At 36.8% G+C, this 22,428-nt stretch overlaps 1 protein-coding gene across 1 annotated transcript; it reads left to right on the top strand.

The window, feature by feature from the left end:
* Positions 1-562: 562 nt before the first annotated feature.
* Positions 563-22,388, top strand: ZFAND1 (zinc finger AN1-type containing 1). Its single transcript, XM_058528944.1, has 9 exons — positions 563-621; positions 3,833-3,875; positions 4,815-4,854; positions 7,464-7,591; positions 7,679-7,770; positions 8,549-8,670; positions 19,529-19,684; positions 19,781-19,989; positions 21,971-22,388. The coding sequence occupies exons 1-8, from the start codon at positions 567-569 to the stop codon at positions 19,949-19,951; spliced, it is 807 nt and encodes a 268-aa protein (XP_058384927.1). The 5' UTR covers positions 563-566; the 3' UTR covers positions 19,952-19,989; positions 21,971-22,388.
* The last annotated feature ends 40 nt before the right edge of the window (positions 22,389-22,428 follow it).

Below are 22,428 nucleotides of genomic sequence, written 5' to 3'. Positions count from 1 at the left end.
AAGAGCTAGAGACTTTTTTTCTACTGGAATTAAAAAAAAACAAAACAAGAAAACTTCGCATTTTAAAAAGCCTAATGACTCCCTTGCAAGGGGCATTTAAACTATATGATCAAGTAACACTGGTGTGGCATGAATCAGGAGTTAACAATCCGTGTCCATCCCCTTCCCTCGATTCTTGCCCATACTTGTGCCAGGCCCAGTGCCGGGTCCCCAAGTTAGTTAATTAAGGCAACAAAAAGAAAAGGCAATCCTTGTGAGACCGTCCCTGATTCCATCTGCAGCACGGAGGGAACCTCAGCACGCACTCTTCCAAAAAGGCAGTTGAGCACTTCCTTAAGAACTAGACAGAGGCCTCTAGGCAGGGGAAAAGACAAACAGACCAACTCCCCTTTCTGTGGGACGCCTCCCTGGAAAGCTGCAGCACCGCCCTGGCCTCCTGGCAGCCCCTGCCGCTTCCGGCTGGAGCTCCGCCCCCACCTGCAGGCCCCGCCCCATTCCCGGCAGGCGCCGCGCATGAGACGTCGCCCCGCCCCTCCGGCACGCCCCGCCGCTGGCGGCGCCGGGAGATGGCGGAGCTGGACGTGGGGCGGCATTGCCAGCTGGAGCACTGCCGGCAGCGAGGTGATCGAGGAGGCCCGCACCCGCTCGTCCTCCGCAGAGCGGGGCGGCGAGTGAGGGCAGGCCGCGGGGCCGGGCGGAGTGTGAGGAGGCGGGGCGGGCGCAGCCCTGGTGGAAGAGACTTGCGGTCTGCTTGGAAGGACCCGCGCGGTTCCTCAAGACGTGCCGTGCCGCGCTCGCTTGGGTTTGCGCGTGCGCCTCGCCGAGCAGAGGCGCCCACTCCTCTCACAGGGGCGCGGGGAGCGGGACGCTGAGGTCCCGAGCGCCCGTCTCGTCCCGCCGCTGCTACGTTGGGCCAAACGTTTCTCAAACGTTTTCTTTGTTTGTCCGTTACTAGTCTGTCAGGCGAAGGAGTTGGGCGAGGCCAGTTTTTCACCTGGTTTTCCCGAGCTCCTCGGGAGAGGAGCTTCTGGTGAGAAGGCCCTGAGCTTTAATCAGAAGGGTGTTGATCCTCAGGCTGGTTCTCGGGATCATCTTTACTCTCTCCAGCTCTGTCATTCTTTGATTCTCGTCATCGTCGGTTTGACAAGTATTTAACGAGCATCTGTTTTGGTGCCGGGACTACTTCAGGGTATAAATACGGTGTTTTCCACAGAAAAGCTGTCAGCCTAGGACGCTGCGTTTTAGAGCGTTAGTAATAAGGTGACGTTTTCTCTCCACTGAACTGAGAGGCCTTGTGGTCCACACAGCCCGATCTGACAGCCAGTGGTAGTGTGGCCCAGGCGTTAGGATGTCACACATCTGGAACGGGCACGTTCCAAGCGTTAGAGCCGCAGGGAATGCTGTGTCTTTGTTACCCGGGTTTCCCTCCAGTGTGTCCTGTCACGTCTGGCTCATACCACGTGGAGTGACAGGTTTCATCTCCCGTTGCAGCTTCAGTCACTGGGGGCAGGTCCCTGAATCACTGGTGAAGGAATCTGAGGTTTAGTCCCGAGAGGGTGGGAGTGGCACTGTCGATTTGTGACACCCGCAGTGGGCCTGGGCAGAGGACGCTAAGCTAAGCTCTTGTTCCTTCTGGCACTCTGTATATGTATCTTTTCCTGCTGGCCATAATCGCTAACCATTCAGCTAAGAACCTGTTTCCTTGACGATCTTTCATGCAGAAGCTTAGCCAGTTGGGTTTTGACTGTAAGTTATGTATATCTGGTGTGTCTGTCTGATTACCCCTAATAAGTCCGTGGTATTTACCGTTTGTGACGAAGTTCATCTTCCTTTCCATTTCAAGTGTCTCTTAAAGTGTAAGTGTCTGAAAAGAGGCGAGAGTCTAGATCTTTTGGACTTCTGGAGAGGGGTTAAGCTTTAGGGTACTATGTTAGGGGAGTATCCTAAGTTTCATTTAGCTTCTGGATGGATAGAAGGATGGTGTCAGGTGTCAGGAAATTATCCTAATCTTAAATCTTTCCCCTGGGCCCTCCTGGTTTGCATCTAATATTTAGTTGGTCACCAAAAGCCTCAAAATAGCAAGCATGTACAATTTTTCCAATTTGAAGGAGACATAAAAGGTTTGGGGGTATTATATACTTCAGTTGCCTTCTCTTGTTGACAAATATCTGCATACTTTCTTGGTGTGAAACATGCTCACAGTATCACGCTTTCAAAACAACAGTGACCATTCGTTAAGCCCACTTCTCAGGTAGAACTGTATTCGGGCCCTCGTGTCCCACAAGCAGAATTATCCAGGGGTTTCTCTGGGTAATAATAGGACCTCTTCTTTCTGTTTCAGGTTAAGATACCCTGTAAGATGAGATATTTGGGGGACAATTGTAGCTTTCTCCAAAGTGCTGTGCGTTTTGTTTGCACCTGGTAACGGTGTGATTGGCTATATCCAGCCTCACTTGGCTGTATCCTGTAATTTCATATGAGGTACCTTGAAAACCGTTCAGAGAGTGACTGACTGTATCTGGTGACTAATGGTCAGTTGCCGCATCTGAGGATGGATACTGGCATGTGCTTTCCAAAATCTCAGTTCCTGACTTAGTTGTTACTTAGTCCTACCTTAGTTGTTCCCAACAACAAGGAGGGAAACAATTCAGGACTAGATTTTGCGGTATCAGTCAATGCATCTATTGAATTTCTTTGAAAACATCTCCACTTAGTGACCACAGGATTTTTCTGAGTTGAGTATCTTCAAAATAAGTTAACTGTAGTTATTTTTATTATAGTCACCATCTTACTATTCTTATCTTTCACATATATCTTATTTGGTTGTTTTTTTGTGTGTGTGAGGAAGGTCAGCCCTGAGCTAACATCCATGCTAATTCTCCTCTTTTTGCTGAGGAAGACTGGCTCTGAGCTAACATCTATTGCCAATCCTCCTCCTTTTTTTTTTCCCCAAAGCCCCAGTAGATAGTTGTATGTCATAGCTGCACATCCTTCTAGTTGCTGTATGTGGGACGGGGCCTCAGCATGGCCGGAGAAGCGGTGCGTCGGTGTGCGCCCGGGGTCCGAACCCCGGGCCGCCAGTAGCGGAGCGCGCGCACTTAACTGCTAAGCCACGGGGCCGGCCCTCTTATTTGGTTTTTAAAATTACCCTGTGAAGTAGATGTAGCATATAGCATAGATAGAGATATATATACACATATATATGCACACACATATACATACAGACATTATATGCTTGTATCTATTTATTTCTATATTACCTAATAATAGAACTTTGGTTTTGTGTGCATATAAGTGGATATATGCATTACATACTATATCAAATAAATAATAAGTAGATAAATAGATAGATAAATATACATATATATAGATAGTCTCCAAAGTTCTACCATTAAGTAACTTGCCTAGCATTGCTAGGTTAATTAGCAATGAAATCAGTATTGAAACCCAGGTTTTTCACTTCAAATGCAGGATTTTTACAATATACAGTCCTCAAAAACAATACCTAGTAAATCTGGGAAACAAACAAACAAAAAAAACAAAAAAACAAGTTGTAAATCTGGGAAACAAACAAACAAAAAAAACAAAAAAACAAGTTTTTTTTTTTTTCTGATTTAGCATGTACATTTACCTCCTGATAATCTAGTTACTTTCTTTCAGAGTGCTGGAGGTTGCGATGGCTTTTGTTTAACCACTACTTGCTGCACCAGGATATTGCACTAGGATATTCCCCTTTAGAGGTGGTTCAGTAGTTTAAGATTGTTTTTACTTAAGAAAACTAAATCAAAATCAGATACTGACCAGTGCATATAACATTTTCCCTCAATTTTAGATTTTCTTCCGTTTGTATGTGATGGTTGTTCGGGAATATTTTGGTAAGTTAAGTTTTTATGGAGGATTTGGGAGTAATTTTAGTGTTTGTAACATGAGGTTTATTTCTGGAAAGCAGAATGATTTAAAATAGTTCTTACTTGAGCCATTGATATTTGATATTATGGTAGTTACTTGGGAGAAGAAAATAGACTAGTCATAGGCTCTGATTACTTATACATATATGTGCCTAATCTTTAAACTTCCAGAAATGGGGTTCTGTGTGTGACTTTCATGTAAAGGTTATATTTGTGTCTTTTAAACACAAGGAGAGAACATATCCACCATATAAAGAACCAGTTACGATTATTACTCTCATTTGAATTAATAAAATGAAAAGAGCCCCACCTATCCATTTCTTAAACTGGATCCATGTGTCCTCTGCACACACATCACATGCAAAGTGAAACTTGAGAACTAATCAAGGATTTTGGAAAATGTATTTTCTTTGCAATTAAACTTTCATATATCTGCCATTTAATTTATTAAATAGAGCACTGAAAGAACAAATTCTTTTCAGAAGATAATTCAGAAAGATTTATTAGAAGTAAATAAAAGTAATACCTATTTTTAAATCATTCAGAACTAGAGTGCTCCTTTGATGTTTTTTTACTGATGGTCTTTGAGAAATAAAAGGAATCAAAAGCTTCTTCGTATTTTCTCACACCTTAAAGCACTCAAAGTAAAGGTGTTTTAGAGTAGTGAATTGTTTTTACTTATATTGAAGTTGAACAGTTGTGTTTTAAAACTTTTGAGACTGTAGATGCTCCATCTTTAATTTATCTGACATTTCAGTTTATTCTTATATGCAGAGTTCTTAATGTAGTGTGATTGTAATTAATCTTAAGGGTACTAACCTTTAAAATGTCTCAAATTACTGCACTTATCTGTAAGTTCTTTATTTGATCTCATTTAAATAAACACTTTTTTTTAAATCATTTAAGCCTTGAACACAGAAGCAGGGAGTCACATGGCTGTCCTGAGGTATGTTAATAATTCTCCTGTCTAATAAAACATGTTTCTATTTATGTACTTTCGTTCAGCATTTGATTAGATTTAAAACCAGTCAGTGTGCCATAGATTAAAATTTGGCGTACTAAACTTATTATGTAAAGAGGCTCTTACTGCATTTATATTATTTTTCTCAGTTTGTTTTAAAGCAAAATTAGTCTACTTGGTATTTATAAATTTTTATTCTTATAATTCTTATTCTTTTACATTTCACTTCTGTTTAGTTAGGTAGCCCACTTACAGCTTTAGGCTCTGTATTTATAAATCTACAATGGAATTAACATCCTCATCATATACTCCTCCCAGTTTTCCTTCATTTTTGTGTTCGTTTTGCCTGGTGCCTGGTGTTAGGATTCTATGGTATTAAATTGTTCTGACTCAATCAGCCTTGGACCACCAGAAACAAACCTGTAGTCCAAGAAAATCCCCACCCTAAATCTGACCAAATTGAGAGATTAAAAAAGACTAGCAGATAGAAGCCAAAATATGATATTTATTACTGATAAAGGATAAATTGAATTATGGAGCTTAATGTAGAACCAAATGGGTCTGCAAAGGAAATCCAGAATTTGGCAGATTTGCCCACCAGTCGCAGCAGTGCTGGACCAGGTTAGGCCTCCTGCTTGAGGGTGTTTCAGTTCCAAGAGGGAAAAAGAGAAAGCTGAGCCCGCCATGCCCAATGTAATTTTCTCAAATTGAACAATTAGATAAGTTGCTCTACCTCCCTTGGGTCAGAGAGAGGCGGGAAGTTAAACTGAATTTGCTCTATGTGGAAAGAAGCATTTGCCTCACACTTTTCGGTTGGTATTTATTCCTGCCCACCATTTACCAAGTGCTTTACCAAGGATTTTTACGTCTGTCCTCTCAGTTATGGAAAATTAAAGTTAAATGAGTTTCAGTCAAAATCTGGCCCCTTGAAGTTTACGGGATTTATTTGAGGAAAATAAAAATTAACTAACATGTTGGTATTTTGCAGAATTAATTAGAAGGAAATACTCATTTAGAGTTATATAGTAAACATTCTGATGTTTCTTTTTTTTTTTTTAATTTTTTGTTTATTGCAGTAACATTGGTTTAAAACATTGTAAAAATTTCAGGTGTACATCATTGTACTTCTATTTCTGCATAGATTACATCATGTTCACCACCAAAATACTAATTACAACCACCCCTCACCACACACATGTACCGAATTGTCTCTTTCACCCTCCTCCCTCCCCCCTTCCCCTCTGGTAACCACCAATCCAATCTCTGTCCCTATGTGTTTGTTTATTGTTGTTATTATCTACTACTTAATGAAGGAAATCATACGGTATTTGACCTTCTCCTTCTGACTTATTTCACTTTGCATTATACCCTAAATGTCCATCCATGTTGTCACAAATGGCTGGATTTCATCGTTTCTTATGGCTGAGTAGTATTCCATTGTGTATATATACCACATCTTCTTTGTCCGTTCGTCCCTTGATGGGCACTTAGGTTGCTTCCAAGTCTTGGCTATTGTGAATAACGCTGCAATGAACACAGGGGTGCATGTACCTTTACAAATTGGTGTTTTCAAGTTCTTTGGATAAATACCCAACAGTGGAATAGCTGGATCATAGGGTAGTTCTATCCTTGATTTTTTGAGGAATCTCCATACTGTTTTCCATAGTCGCTGCACCGGTTTGCACTCCCACCAGCAGTGTATAAGAGTTCCCTTCTCTCCACATCCTCTCCAACACTGATGTTTCTTATACAGCTTGTAAATCTGCCCTGTGCGTTCCTTTTTCTTATGATATAATTTGATTTCTATGAATGTCTCTCATGGAGTGTCTCTTAATTAGATCTTATTATTTAAATAGTGAGGTAAAAATTTTACTTTTAGAACATTGGAACAAATTTGGAAAAATTGTTAAGAAATTAATTCTAATAAGATGTAACTATCATTTATATAGATTATAGATTTGGTTATAGATTTCAAGAAATTATTTCCCTAAGTTCATTCAACTCTAGAAATCTAGTTACTTAATACTCAAAATATACTGGTTGATTTGGATTTTTTTTTAATCTTATAAAATTTTGTCTTTCTCTGGTGTAATATTTGCTGGTAATACAATATTAAATACAGCATAGAGAATAGTATATCATTATGAAAACTGTCTTTAACCCTCTGTATCATGGATAAACATAATTTTTAAGCATCCTCTTATATACAGGTAACCACCTAAAATTGGTGTAGAAAGTAGGTATGACTTGCTGTTTGAGGCTTGATGAGATGATTACCTCAGCATATTATTATGCGAGCATCTTTGTGTGGGACTTTTACAAAGTGGAAGACTAAAATTATAAAAAGTAAGTGAATAGTCATTTTAACTTGACTTGGAAGATAAATATACAAGAGTAGGGAAACTGAAAAGGTAGAGCAGTCAGCACAGCAATCATTTCTCATGCAAGCGTTTATTAGAATCTGTTATGTGACAGTCTGTAAGTTGCTCTTATAAGTTATGCAAAATGCAAAAATGATATCAATATCTAAAATAGATTTGTTGATTTGCTTTAAATGTGAAATATAATGCCATTTCCCCTTGTTACATTTTCAGGTGACTGTAATCAATGAGAGACTAAAGTCAGATAAGCGTACATCTCACCCATGCTTGTTCAAGGCCTGTGCTGAAAGAGAGCTTGTGCCAGTTATGTGTCCTTACTGTGAGAAGAATTTTTGCCTGAGGTGATCACTCAGAGGATTCAAACTCTGTATATGTGTTTAAGTCATATGCAAATACATGAACTAGTGTCACTCTTCTATTGCTTGTAGACACCGTCATCAGTCAGATCATGAATGTGAAAAACTGGAAATCCCTAAGCCTCGTATGGCTGCCACTCAGAAGCTTGTTAAAGACATTATTGGCAAGTATCTAGAAAGCTTGTTTTGTTATTTCCTTACTGCTGTATACTCTGTTAGTTCCAGGGCTCCTGTCTCTTATGTCAGCTTGCCAGTTATGGACGGTCTTATTAACAGCCCTGATGGTTGTAACTTGCTATAGATTTTTATGACATTCTTGTGACATTATTTCTCACATGGCCTACCTAATCAATGAAAATTCGGAAATCCTTTGGAAGTACCCTACCAGATGTCTTTTCTGGGCCACTTATATCAGCTGGTTAACCATCATGGCTAGGAATGGTATTCATGAGGCCAAAGTAGTGGTTTGCATTCTTTAAAGACTCAACTTTAAGCCTAGTCAGCTGGCCTATGAATGCCACTGATAATCTGAGGTCTGAGGAAAGAATGTATCTGTGACTTAGTCCAGTCTCTCTGCCAGCATGTTAGTTCATTAGAATTTTCATTCTATATTAAGGATAGTACTTTTATTAAAATTTTCTATAACCAAATCCAAAAATTCCCTGTAGAAGTGTTAGTGATTGCTTTGGATTAAATAGGCTTAAATTGGAAAGCACACAACAGTGAGTTTTTGGATGTTTAGAGTACTTAGGTCAACTCAGTGGTATTTTTCCATGGATCATGTAAGTATAATACCTACAAAATGAATGTGGTCTCTGTATATCTCTATTATGTGTAATTCGTGTATGTTTCAGGGCTGTAATTAATAATAATAATAATAAAACTCTGAAAAATGTAATGTAAAAGTATGTATGTGTTTATACGCTTATACCTGTTTCTTAGATTCCAAGACAGGAGAAACAGCAAGTAAACGACGGAAAGGTGCAAAAAATAGTGAAACAGCTGCAAAGGTAGCACTGATGAAATTAAAGATGCATGCAGTTGGAGATAAATCATTGCCACAGGTGGGTCTTAGAGATTTTGCAAAACAAAAAACTTGCAAACATAGTTTGAGCCCCCATTTTACTCTTCCCTGCCATCAAATAACAACCAACCTGAACCTGATGTGTTTCATTCCTAATATTACATGGTATATGTCTGCCTAAACAATACATAGTTTTGTGAATTTTTTCACTTTATAGAAATGGCAGTGAACCATGTGGATCTTTGTTTAACTTATTTGTTTTTTCACTTGGCATCATGTTTTAACATTTGTCCCTGCTGATATGTTCAGTCTAGTTCATTCATCTTGATAGCTGCACATTATTCCATAGTATGAATATACCAGTTTATCTGTTCTCTTAATGAACATAATTCAGATTTTTTTCCCCTGGTTTTTGCTATTATAAACTGTTTGACAGTGAACGTCCTTGTCTACATGTGGGAACATTTCTCTAGGGCAGTCCCTTTAAAACTCCATAATATCAATTACATTTTATATAACAACCCAGTACATATAAACATACGTGCACATTCATACCTACATATCTTAACAAGGTTTAGTAAGTAATACCTAGCCTAATAGCTATATGTCATTTACTCTGATATTTTTTATTCTATTTTATTTTAAAGATTGTTGATTTTATAACCCCTGAAGGATTGAGACCTCTAGGGAATATACCTGGAAATAGAAAAGCTGGGTCATGGGGTGTGCTCATCTTCAGCTTTACTAGATATTGTCAACTTTCTGTTGTCAGCGGTTGTACTGATCTATCTCCTTCCTGTAGCATCTGAGAGTTTCAGTGTTTCTTGCCAACATTGGGTATTATGCATTGTTACCGATCTGATGGATGTGAAATGATATCTCACTGAGATTTCAAGTTGAATTTCCCTTGTAACTAGTGAGGTTCAGCTACTTTGCATATGTTTATTGGGTATTTGACTTTCTTCCATGAATTAATTGTTCATATCCTTTGCCCGTTTTTTCTGTTGGGTTGTTGGCACTTTTTTGTAGGTTTATAAGATTCTTTATATGTTCTGAATTCTAATCCTTTTTTGATTAAATATGTTGCACATATCTTCCCTCAGTCTGTGGCTTGTCTTCACTTTGTTTTTGATCTCTTTAGTGGTCCAGACTTCTTAAATTTTAATATACTCAAATTTATTAATGATTTTCTTAGGATTCATGCTTTTTAAAATAAGTTGTTTTAAGATATTTTCTTATATTTTCCTTTAAAATTTTAAAAGTTTTATTTTATTTTTTTGTTTAGCTCTTCATTCTATCTGGAATTTAATTATAAGTAAGTAGAGATAGAGATTTCTCCCCCTGCCCAAATGGGTTACCTGTTGTTATAAGATATTGAAGAGTTCATCCTTGTAATGCTACCTCTGTCATACACCAGACTGTTCTGTGGGACTAGTTTGAGAATCTCAGTTGGGTTCCTTTAGTCTATTTGTCTGTCTGTGCATCAGTATCAAACTGTCTTCATTATCGTAGCTTTATAATCAGTAGGACAAGTCTCTCCACCTTCTTCTTTTCTTTCAACTATGTCTGTTCTTGGCCATTGATGCTTTTATAAAAATGTTAGGGTCACATTGTCCTGTTCTGCGAAATCGTGATTTTGATAGGAATTGTGCTGAATTTTAGATTAGGGACAGTTGACATGTCTATGGTTTTATCTTTCCAACTTTATTTAGGTCTTTTTTTATGTTTTTAAGTAACATTCTATGATGCTTACCATATATATTTGTATATCTTAGGTTTATTCTTAGGCTCTTCATAATTTTTGCTGCCATTGTAAATGATAACTTGTTTAAAAAAAGTGTGTTTTGGGGGCTGGCCTGGTGGTGTAGTGGTTGAGTTCGTGTGCTCCACTTCCGTGGCCCGGGTTCGCAGGTTTGGATCCCGGGTGTGGACCTACACACTAATCGTGAAGCCATGCTGTGGCAGTGACCTACATACAAAATAGAGGAGGATTGGCGTGGATGTTAGCTCAGGGCGAATCTTCCTCAAGCAAAAAGAGGAGAATTGGCAACAGATGTTAGGGCCAATAGCACAGGGCGATTCTTCCTCAGCAAAGAAAGTATGTTTTCCTAATTGGTTATGGCTGGTTGTCATATGTTGTCCTTCTATCCAGCAAATAAACTCCTAATAGTTCCTGTAGTTTGTAGATTTTCTGGAATGTTTTCTGTATAGTCATATCTTCTGCAAATGACAGTTGTTTTGTGTTTTTTCAAATTTTCTTTCCTTATACTTCACCTCCTTCTTTTTCTTCTTCTTTTCTAAGAAAGCGCATTGGCTAAGATCTCCAAAACAACGCTGAATAATATGGGTGATGGCAGGCATCTTTGTTATGTTTCTGACTTTAATGCAAATGGTTCTAAAGTTTCATCATTAAATATTATGTTTGCTGTAGATTTTCGATAGTAGCCTTTATTGGGTTAACAATATTTCTTTCTCTTCCTAGTTTGCTAGAAATATATATCATGAATGGGTATTAAATTTTACTATAAGTTTTTTTCCTACATCTAGTAAGATGATCATGTTGTTTTTTTTCCTTATCAATGTGGTAAAGTACATTGGTCGATTTTTCTGTTGTTGAATCACTCACATATTCCAGAATGAACCATTTGACTCTGTTATATAATTCTTTTAAAATGCACTGCTAAGTTGACTTGCTAATGTATTATTTAATGTTATTTAGTGACATTCATAGCAAGATTATACTCGTAAAATTAGTTCCGTAGCTTTCCCTCTTCTGTTCTTTGAAGGAGTTGTAGAAGGTAGGGCTTATTTGTTCTTGAAGGTTTGTTAACGGTTGTTATAACCTTCGGATCTGTTGCCTTTTTTGAGGGGAGAATTTTAAATACTATTTCAAAGTGTTAAGTAGTTCTTGTTTTATTTGGACAATCTATTTCTTCTGAAATAAATTTTGGTAAATAATATTTTTCTTAAAAATTCCTATTCGATGTGGATTTTCCACTTTGTTGTTATAAAGTTGTTCAAGTTATTCTCTCATGTTTTAAAATCTCTATTAAGTCTTTAGTCATTCCATTTCATTCTTAATATTTTTCATCTGTACTTTTCTTTGTTTTCCCCTTGAAAGGTCTTGCTAGAGGTTTGTGTTTGTTTTATTTATTTATATTTTAGTCTTTTCAAAGAACCATATTTGGTTTTATCGACCTCTATTATTTCTTTGCTTTCTATTCACTAAATTCTGCTCTGATATTATTTGCTTTTCTCTACTTGGTTTATATTTTCTCTGATATCCTTTTTCTCACATTGAATGGTGAACTTATCTATTGTCAACCTACTTGTTTTGGTGTGTTTTTTGGGTAGCTTTATTTTGATGCAGTTTCAAACACAGAAAAGTTGCAAGATAGTACAAAGAATTTTTCCATATCCTTCACCCAAATGTACCAGTTACTTACCTTTTGCCCTATTTGCTTTATATTTGCAGTATCTCTCTCTGCCCATGTGTATACATATGTGTGTCTGTGCTTGTGTGTGTGTGTGTGTGTGTGTGTGTGTGTGTGTATACTAATTTTTGGTTTGCTGATCTATCAGTTTCTGAGACAGATGTGTTAAAATCTCCTATTGTAGCTGCTGTTTTGTCAGGTTTTTTTCTTGTAATTCTAATGGTTTTGCTGATTTGTGTATTATCAGCTGCATGAAATTCCATCATTATATCTTCCTTAATGAATTTTGCCTTACATTCTAGTTTGAATTATAATAATATTGTTTCGCTAACTTTCTTTTGGTGAATGAATATTTATTATGTCTTTTTTTCCTCCCTTTTATATTCAACTTTTCTGTGTTGTTTTGTTTTAGGATGTCTCTTGTAAGCAGCATATAGCTGGACTTTGTTTTTTTAATCCAGTTTGATAGTATCTCTATTTTATAGGTGAGTTGAATCCATTTATATTTATTATGATCACTGATACATTTGAATGTATTTCTTCCATCTTATGATTTTTGCTCATCATCCTTTTCGTTTGATTATTTCTATTTCCTGTCATCTTTTCTGTTGATTGCATTTTCTATATGCCCTTTTAGTGTGCTGGTTTAGAAACCATTGATTGTAGTCTTCTTCTTTTGGTAATTATCTTTACTATTTTCTATTTTTGAGATCTTCTTTATTTGATGTTTTTAAATTTGCAAAGGTACCCTAACGTTTGTAACTATTAAGAGATATAAACAGGAAAATCCAAACACACCCTCCTGGGCCTATTCCCTTCCTGTTAAGGCACTGGTTCTCAACTGAGGGTGATTTTGCCCCCCCCGGGGACATTTGACAATGTCTTAAGACATTTTTGGTTATTACAACTGGGGATGGGGGTGCTATTGATATGTAGTGGGTAGAGGCCAGGGATGCTGCTAAACATCCTACAATGCACAGAATAGTGCCCACAGTAAAGAATTTTCTGGTCTAAAATGTCAAGAGTGACAAAGTTGAGAGGGCCTGCCCTAAAGTATCCAATAACATTATTCACATTACAATTATGTACTGCATAACAACGTTTCAGTCAGTGAAGGATCACATATATGACAGTGGTCCCGTAAGATGAGTACCATATAGCCTAGGTGTGTAGTGGGCTATACCATCTAGGTTTGTGTCAGTATACTCTGATGTTCGTACAATGAGGAAATCGCCTGATGACACATTTCTCAGAACACATCTGCATTGTTAAGTGATGCATGACTGTACTTTGCAATTCTTTTGTTACTTAAAACATAACAGTAAAAACTTCTATAGCACTTACTTTTGTTCCAGTCCCTCTTCTAACACCTTTAATCCTCACAACAAGCTTGTGAGATGTGTCTCTGTTTGACATATGAGAAAACTGAGGCGCAAAAAGGTTAAGTAACTTGCTAGTAACATAGCTAGTAAGTGGAGAACTACAAATTGAAACCAGGCAGGCTGGCTTCAGAGACCGTGTTCTTAACATGCTTAACACCTTGTCATGGAGCAGTCCTCAAGTCTGTAGATATAACCTTTTCCCCTGCATCGTTCATGTTTGTGTGTGTGTGTGTTTATAGTTGTATGTACTTACACATAGTATACACACACACACCCATGTATATGTGTGTGTATACATGTATATAACTTTACATAAATGGAAATGTGTTATATTTGTGTGTGTATGCAAAGACATAAAGGAGTGTTTTTTCATTATTTTATAAAAATGGCATCATATTCGTTTAGTCAACACACTTTGAATACCTGCTATGTATCAGGCTCTGAGGTTACAACAGTAAATAAAACAAAATCCGTGCCCATATGGAGTTTATATTCCAATGAGATGATACAGATATTAAATATGTACTATGATGTTGGATAGTGATTAAGGCTATAAATAAAAATAAAGTAGATTTCAGGTAGATTATATATATTTATCTCTGAATATCCTTTTCATTGATGTCTAGCAGAAATTCCCTCAAGTGAGCTGGTATGGCTGTAAATCATTTTCTTTCAGAGCTTGATGATATTTGTGGTGCGATATGTACTGTGAATTATTTTGCTATTTTCCTATTGTGGAACATTCACTTCGTTTCCAGTTTCAGCTACTATGCTAACTAGCCTCAGTCTGGTACCTTTATTTCTGTGAGATAAATTCCCAAGAGTGTATTTGCTGGCTTAAAGGGTATGTGTATTTTACATTTTAATAGATGTTGCCAAGCTGCTTTACAAAGAAGTTGCAAGAATTCACATTTCTACCAGCATTTATTATAATAATCAACCTTTAGTGACTGATTACAATATGCCAAGCATTGTTTTGTGACTTTGGATTTTTTATCTCTTTTAATACTCACGACTCTTCTGTAATATATTATTATCCTCATCTCACAGATGAGTAATCTGAAGTTGTGTTAAGATCACTCAGGTGGTGAGAGCCTGCCCTCCTACCCAGTTCAATATACTGCCCGTAGTGGCCATACATGAGAGTGCTCTTCTCCTCCCATGGTTTTCCAGTAGCAGTTTCATTCTTTTGAAATGTTTTCCAGTCTGATGGCTGTAAAAAGATATCTCCTAACTGCTTGCATTTGTGTTTCCTTGACTACCATTCAGTTTGAGCATCTTTTGATATGTTTGTTGGCCATTTGGAATTGCTCCTCTTTGAAATGCCCATGCATGCTTTTGATCATTTTTCTTTTGGGTTGTCTTTTTATTTTGTTTGGTCAACTTATGGAAACTCTTGGACTATAATAGACATTAATCCTTTATAATCAATCTGCTTTGCTTTTTAAATCTATCAAATATATTGGTTTGTATCTTATGTATCTCATTGACACTTATATATCTCATTGACATATCAGTATTTTAATTTTTTCTAAGGTATGTCTTTTCTTTCATTCCTGTTGAGGTTTTCTTTAGGATTTTTGGTTTTTGCATACGTCTTTAGTCCATCTGGCATTTGTTTTTAGCATATGATATGAGCTAAGGACCCAATTTTATTTTCTTCCAATTGTGTAGACAGTTTTGCCATCACCAATTATTAAATAAATCATCTTTGCCCTATTGAATTGAAATACCAAAATATCACTTTCATGATAAGTTTAAAATTTATTTATACCAGGTCTGTTTTTGGATTTCCTATTCTATTCCACTTGTCTGTTTTTTTACTCATATGTTAATACCAAATTGATTTGATGCAGTAGCTTTATAGAATGTTCTAATATGTGATAATCCCAGTCCCATCCATAGTTTTTCCATATTTTTTCTTAGCAGTTTTTTTTTTTTTTTTTTTTTTTTTTTTTTTTTTTGATATTTTTTTTCTTTTTTTTTTTTTTTTTTTTTTTTTTTTTGTGAGGAGATCAGCCCTGAGCTAACATCCGCCAATCCTCCTCTTTTTTTGCTGAGGAAGACGGCCCTGGGCTAACATCTGTGCCTATCTTCCTCCACTTTATATGGGACGCCGCCACAGCATGGCTTACCAAGCAGTGCGTCGGTGCGCGCCCGGGATCCGAACCAGCGAACCCCGGGCCGCCGCAGCGGAGCGCGCGCACTTAACTGCTTGCGCCACCGGGCCGGCCCCTCTTAGCAGTTTTTTTTGCTTTGTACATGCATATGAACCTTATGATTATTATATCCAAATTTAAAAATATATATCTCTTGGGATTTTTATGGTTGTCGCAATGGGACAAGGTTTTGAGTGACAGACTCCAGCAGATACCGTTAAAGAATATAGGCTCTTTAAAGGTAAAAGTGGAGACACTGAGAGAAATCATTCTCAAAAGCAAGAGGTAACACTGCGTGGTCCTAGAAATGTGGCTTGCCATGTCCCCCAAAGTTTCCCAGGAGGATGTAAGCTGTGAGTAATAGTGCCTACAGGAAGTGAGGATTCTACCCTTTCTGAGAAGCCCCCTTTGCCATTCTCAAGAGAATTGTAGACCTGCTTAGTTTCTTCCTCTTTGTACTGGGCGTTCTGGCTCCCTCCCTGCTCACCAGGAGCAAGTAAAGGAGCGAAAACCTCCTCAATATATTACTGAGTGACTTCTGTGAAGTGAGGTGAAGTAAAATTCAATGTCCTGGCAGCATCTAGTAGCATGTCCTGACTGAGGACCATTCCTGAAGGATTCTTATTAGATTTGCATTGTATGATATATATTAATTTTGAGAAAAAACACATTGTCTTCCTATCTAAGAACCTTAAATGTCTTTTCATTTATTCAGATCATATTTTATTGCCTTCTGCAGCATTTTATATTTTTTTTCATTTTAGTCTTATTCCTTATTTGTCTTCATTCCTAATTATCTTATGGGTTTTGTTTCCATTGTGAACTGAATATTTCTCCCCACCTTTATTTCCAGGTACTAACTGCTAATATGGAGAAAAAAGGTCTTGATTTCTGTAAATTTATCTTATTTAGTCACATACTAAATTTTAAAACTAATTTTAGAAGTTTCTTTTTCCCTACTAGTGCCTTTGATTTCCTAGGTATACAGTCACACCCCATTAACAAATAAATATAGCTTTAATTTTTATTTTTCAATAATTACACTAGTTATTTCATTTTCTTATACAATATTATCTAGAATCTCCAATATAATGTTTTATAATAATAGTGATAACAGGCGTGTGCTTACATCTTTAATTTTTAATATATGTCATTAAATACCAGTTTTTCTCTCAAAATCTAAAATTACTTGGTATTATATCCTCTTGAATAAGACAAGGAACTTGATAGGCCTATCCAGTTGAATATCTCCCATTCCATCATCTTTGTTCACACATAAAGATTATTTTTAAGTCAATAGCTATTTAAATTTACCAACATATTTTTTGAGTTTCTCCTTTCCTTAGGACTCACTTTTATTTTTGCTAAAGTACGTTCTTTAGTTCATTCATTAAGAGTCTTTGTTGCTAAACTCTTTTAGTCTTTTTTCTCTGAAAGTGCCCTTATTTTACCTGCATTTGAGCTAGATTGTCTCTTAGACTGTCTCAACTCTTGCAATATACTGTTCGTCGGCCTCTGTAATCTGTTGTTGGGGAGCATCTGCTGTCTGTCTTATTCTTGTTGCTTTATGGGTAATCTATCTTTTTTAGGTAGCTTTTAAGATTTTATCTATGATATTTTCCAGTTTCAGTGCCATGTTTCTAGATGTGGATTTATTTTAATTATCTAACTTAGCCCTTGAGGTATATTATTAATTTTGATTTATCTCTTTACTTTTGGAAAATTATAGTCATTTTCTCTCTGTATATTGCTTCTCCACCATTCCTTTTCTTCTCTTCTGAAACTGTTTTTTTGGATTTATATTTTGGAAATATGGAAACATATATATGGGATTTATAATTTCTATTTTTATGTCTATTTGTGCTGCATGCTGCAAGCTGGATTCTCAAATCCATCTTCCAATCAAGCCTTTTTATTGAAGATTATAGAAGTTTATCCTGTTTGATTTCTCATTTCAGAAACTATATTTTTAATTTTTATATTTCTAATTGGATCTTCATAGCTTTTCTTATTTCATTTCTGCCTGTTTTGGTTTCATAACTTCTTGTTCCTTTTTTATGGATATTATTCCTTAATTTATATCATTGTGCATCCTAAAGAACTCTTTAAATGTCTTTTTATAGTTCGGTTAGTTTCACCTGCCCATAGTAAGTTAACCTTTGATTTGTTTTGAAATTTCGGTTTACGGATTCTACATGTCGGTCTTGAGTAGGAGGTTCTCTCTGTGTCTCTCTCACTGTTCTCGCTCACCTCTCCCTATTCAGCAATTTTGCGTTTTCTTCTGCTGGCCCACCTACCCAGGACCTCCATTCCAAATCTTAAGTTTGAGATTGGCAGTTTGTACTTATGCTCTACAGAAATTTTCGGATTATTACAGATCCATTTACTGAGCTGGATGACCTTGGCTTTATTTACTGTCAAGAGTTTGTAACTCTGCTTTTGTGCCTCTTTAAATATCGTTCTTTGTAAGCAGTAGCCTAAGTCGTTGCTCAGCACTTTGTTCAGCTGCCTCCTTCAGCTCCCTTTCCTGGAGCGCAGGTGCCACACTAGCCTCTGCTTCTAGCACCCAGGTGCTTCATCTCTACGCAGTGCTGTTGTTCCCCGTTAACCCGCGAGCCAGCCTCCTCACTCACCGCCTCTTCCTCTGCTGGAGCCCTGAACGCCTGTGGCTCAGCCTGCCTAGCACTTTGCATTTCTGTTTCATTTTTGATCCTCAGACATATTTATCTTTTTTTTTTAAATGAGGCTATATCTTTTTAACATTCTCTTATTTATACTCTTGTTATTTTGTTTTTGGAGCAGGGATTATTAGGTTATAGAGTTGGCCCAAAGCTTGAATTTCCAATGATTTCATATTTTTCCTCTTAATACTCGTTATCTGTAATAACACACTCCACTGGTTTTCAACAAATTTAAATTCCTTAGTGCTAAGATGAGAATTGTGTTGAATCTAATACTTCTTAAAATAATTATGATCTTTCCTCTACAACTTAGAGGTGCACCTGTTATACCAAAACTTTTATTGTAGCAAGAATTGATCTATAAAGCCAGCACTATTTTAAAGCAATTTTTAGGAACTAGGGAAGCTCAGAGGCCAAACACCTTTACTCCTATTCTTTCTTTCCTGCAGTTGTTAATTTAGCAAGAAAATGAAGTATAAGAAAGGATATAAGGTATAGAATACTAGAGGAAGCATCTCCGAATCTTTCTCTTTTGTTGATATGGTACTTGTCTTTTTTTTTTTTTTTTCAGTTTCTTTGTTCTCAAACCCTGCTGTCTCTAAATACGTGGTGAGGTCTCTCACATGAAAAGAAATGTTATATGTGTCATGGATCTTTCAATTGCATGTGACGGAAGCTTGATACCAACTAGCTTAATCAAAACAATATTTTTTTTCATGTAATGGGGAGTGGCATTGATCTAGTCTCAAGGGATGACTGAATTCTAGGACTCAAATGCTGTTGAAAGAGTCTGTTTGTTTCCTTGACTTCTCTCTGTGTTGGACTCCTTCTTTCCCATTTGAGGAGACTTTTTCCACATTGCTTCAGGAATGGCTGAGAGGCATGGGGGATAGCTGCAGGCAACGCCGGGTTTAATTCAACAAGACTTAAAAAACTCCAAAAAAAAAAAGTACCCCCTCTTCCCCCTAGCTTTTGAGCGTAAAATCCCGGGAAAAGACCTTAATTGGCCTAACTTAGGTCACATGCCTGTCTTTGTACGGATCACCCTGGCCAGGGTCTGGGGTCCTGTGCCCGTGCGTTTGGAGAGATGCTGGGGTACCATGATTGTTATTCCCACTAAAAGCTGCATCATTAGAGGGAAATCGTTCTCTGACCAGAAGAAGAGATGAAGAGATGTCACCAGACAAAAACAGATGTCTATTTCATATATATAATGTGTATTGTAACTTTTTATTTTTACAGACAGAAAGAATTTATTTTCAAGTTTTCTTACCTAAAGGGAGCAGAGAGAAGAGCAAACCAATGTTCTTTTGCCGCCGATGGAGCGTTGGAAAGGCCGTAGACTTTGCAGCTTCTTTAGCCAGTCTTAAAAATGACAATAACAGGTTAACAGCTAAGGTAACAACTGGTATAATAATTTTTCCCTAAAAATTTTAGGACACTCTATGTAAGCGTGTTTATTTTTTACAGTCTGGTGTATTTCTCTCTTAACAGAAATTAAGGTTATGTCACCTGATTTCAGGAGAAGCCTTACCCTTGGATCATACTTTGGAAACTTGGATTGCTAAGGAGGACTGTCCTTTATATAATGGTGGAAGTGTTATCTTGGAATATCTTAATGATGAAGAACAGTTTTTAGAAAATGTTGATTCTTACTTGGAATAGTCATTCAAGGATTCAAGCCAGAAATCATGAGGAAAATTGTATGTTAAATCAATTTCTTTTACTAAAAATACTATATATTTTCTTTTCTTTTTAAAAGTTGCTTTTTAACTTATTTCCATTATGTCATAATTTACAGTATCAGTTTGTATTAAATTGAATTTGAGTTTTTGTGTTTTAAAGTTTAACTATAAACTGACCCTCAATTATTAGCAAATTCTTGTGTTTAATTAGCTTTTATTAGGTTGTGCTGTAGTGACAAGAGCAAAGGTATTTTTCTCATTTGATTAATGTCAGCTGTTGATTGCCTGTGACTGCTCTGTGTCATCTTGACTCCAGGATCCAAGCCAAAGGAACAACTCCTTTTTAGGACATTGCCATTCTTATGGCAGAGGAAGAAAGAGGTGACTGACAGACATGTGGGTTGACTCTTAGAAGATACATGTATCACTTTTGCTTTAAGCAAGTCACATGACCAAGCCTGGCATCATGGGCCCGGGAAGTATAGCCTTCCTATCTACCTACATCATGATGTATAAATTGATGTGTGTACATGAATCCTAGAAACTTAGAGGTCATCTCGTTCACTCTTCTCAGTTTTTGGATGAAGAATCTCAGGCCTAGGAAGGAGAAATGATTTTCTTGGTGTCACCTAATTGCTTTGGGGTATATCTCTGTTAAAGAACCCCCCTCCAGTGGGATTCACCTTTTTTTTTTTTGTATGAATGTATTATAAGTGAGAAGATAGATGGGGTAGCTCAACTTCCTTAGAGGCTCTTTATATATACCAAAGCAAAAATGTGCCAAACATAACTACATTTTACCAACACATTAAAATTAATGCTCCTGACTGATGTATTCCATCTGTACTCAACAAAGAACTACTATAGAGAAGGAATAGAAACTATTTCTATTTGTTCTTTTTCCCTTTTCTATTTTAATTATGGTAGACACATATTGTGGCTTAAGGTTTAATTAAAGGAATAAACGCAGAATGTTCATTTCATCTCTAATTCTTTCTTCATATTATTTTCATGCAAGGAATGGAGATAACATCTCACTTTCATCAAGGCTTATACATTCATTTATTAACATAGTTATTTGAGTACCCACTAAATGTAAGGATCTGGATTCTGATTGCCATGGTGGATACAACAGAGATGTATATAGTACATATTCATAACTATAATACAAATCAGTGTGGCAAGTGCCAAATGAATAGATAGTAAATAAGTGTAACTATATTCCAATAGTTTTTTTTATCAGAAACTATAACACTAGAAGTGGAAATAATCCTTAAATATATTCTCAGATACCAGAAAGTTTTAATACAAATTAATACCTTAGCATCTGTCATAATTAATTGCACATAGTAGGTGATCAACACATGTCTTATGAATTGAAATAAAGCTAAATATATGAGAAAAAAATACCTATGGGGCTTGAGAAGGCAGGGAGGTAAGGCTGGCAGAGATTCAGTTAAACCTAGGGAGAATGAAGAAGAGGTCCTGTTAATGATTAGACGGAAAAGACACAAAGTGGCATGGAAGGAATGACTTAGGTCACTAGTGAGCTAGGTCAGATCCCAGATAGTGGAGCAAACTACTCTGGAAGAGACCCAGGTACTAGCATATTCAGGGTCTCTAGGGACTAGGGGCTCCAGCATGAGTAGTCTCCTGAAAAGAACAAGGTTGTGGGTGAGAGAGAAAGTCCCTCTACCTTCTCATTTCCAAATTACTCTGAAATCACACAACTTTCTCAGGCTTTCGTTTAGGGCTTTCAGTTGAGTATGCTTAATGAAATTTTAGGGTTTGACTGCCCCCACTCCACCCTACTATCTTTCCACCTTCTGGCGGACAACTAGAATTATAAGTAGAAAACCCACAAATAGAAAAAAAATAGTTTTAAATTCAGATAAATAGTTGTAACAATACTATGGTACAAATGAGCTTCAGTTTAAATGTAATCAGTCAGTAAATACATGTGAATGATAGATTATTAACCTTTTCTCATATCTGTCAGATTTTATTCCCTGCAGTTTTCAGAGGAGGAGGAGGCTTGGAGAACCTGAAGAAGGGGAAAGGTTGCAGAAAGAGGAATCTGAGGGAAACAAAATTTACATTCCTCACATCTTTTACCTGGGCTACAAAAATTGTGAACTAAGATATTGGGTAACATAACTGTAAAGATAGATTTGGTTTCATAAAGTTTTTGTTTTATGTTTGTTTTTTTTTTTTGTCTTTTTAAACCAGGAAAGTTCCCTGGGAATTTATGAGATACCACACAAACATTAGTTCCATTCCCTGTGTACACTGGTATAATGTATCTTGTTTTCTTGATGTGGTACATAGAAATACAATTTATGAAATGTAGAGTCTATTGCATTTGAAAGATTAACCTACATAAATAAAATTTTTAAAAACTTGTAAAAATGTGCAATAAAAAATTGCTTTGAAAATTTTTGAGGAGCAAATATTTTA

This window comes from Diceros bicornis, chromosome 33 (assembly GCF_020826845.1).
Source record: "Diceros bicornis minor isolate mBicDic1 chromosome 33, mDicBic1.mat.cur, whole genome shotgun sequence".
Lineage (NCBI taxonomy): Eukaryota > Metazoa > Chordata > Mammalia > Perissodactyla > Rhinocerotidae > Diceros > Diceros bicornis.
This window is presented reverse-complemented; position numbering and strand designations above follow the sequence as displayed.

What these genes read in the sequence shown, in the direction of transcription:
- ZFAND1 (XM_058528944.1), top strand. Translation starts at nt 567, where the DNA reads ATGGCGGAGCTGGACGTGGGGCGGCATTGCCAGCTGGAGCACTGCCGG. An exon ending in GAGATAAATCATTGCCACAG is followed by an intron (nt 8,671 to 19,528) that starts GTGGGTCTTAGA and finishes TTATTTTTACAG; the next exon opens with ACAGAAAGAATTTATTTTCA. An exon ending in ATAACAGGTTAACAGCTAAG is followed by an intron (nt 19,685 to 19,780) that starts GTAACAACTGGT and finishes CTCTCTTAACAG; the next exon opens with AAATTAAGGTTATGTCACCT.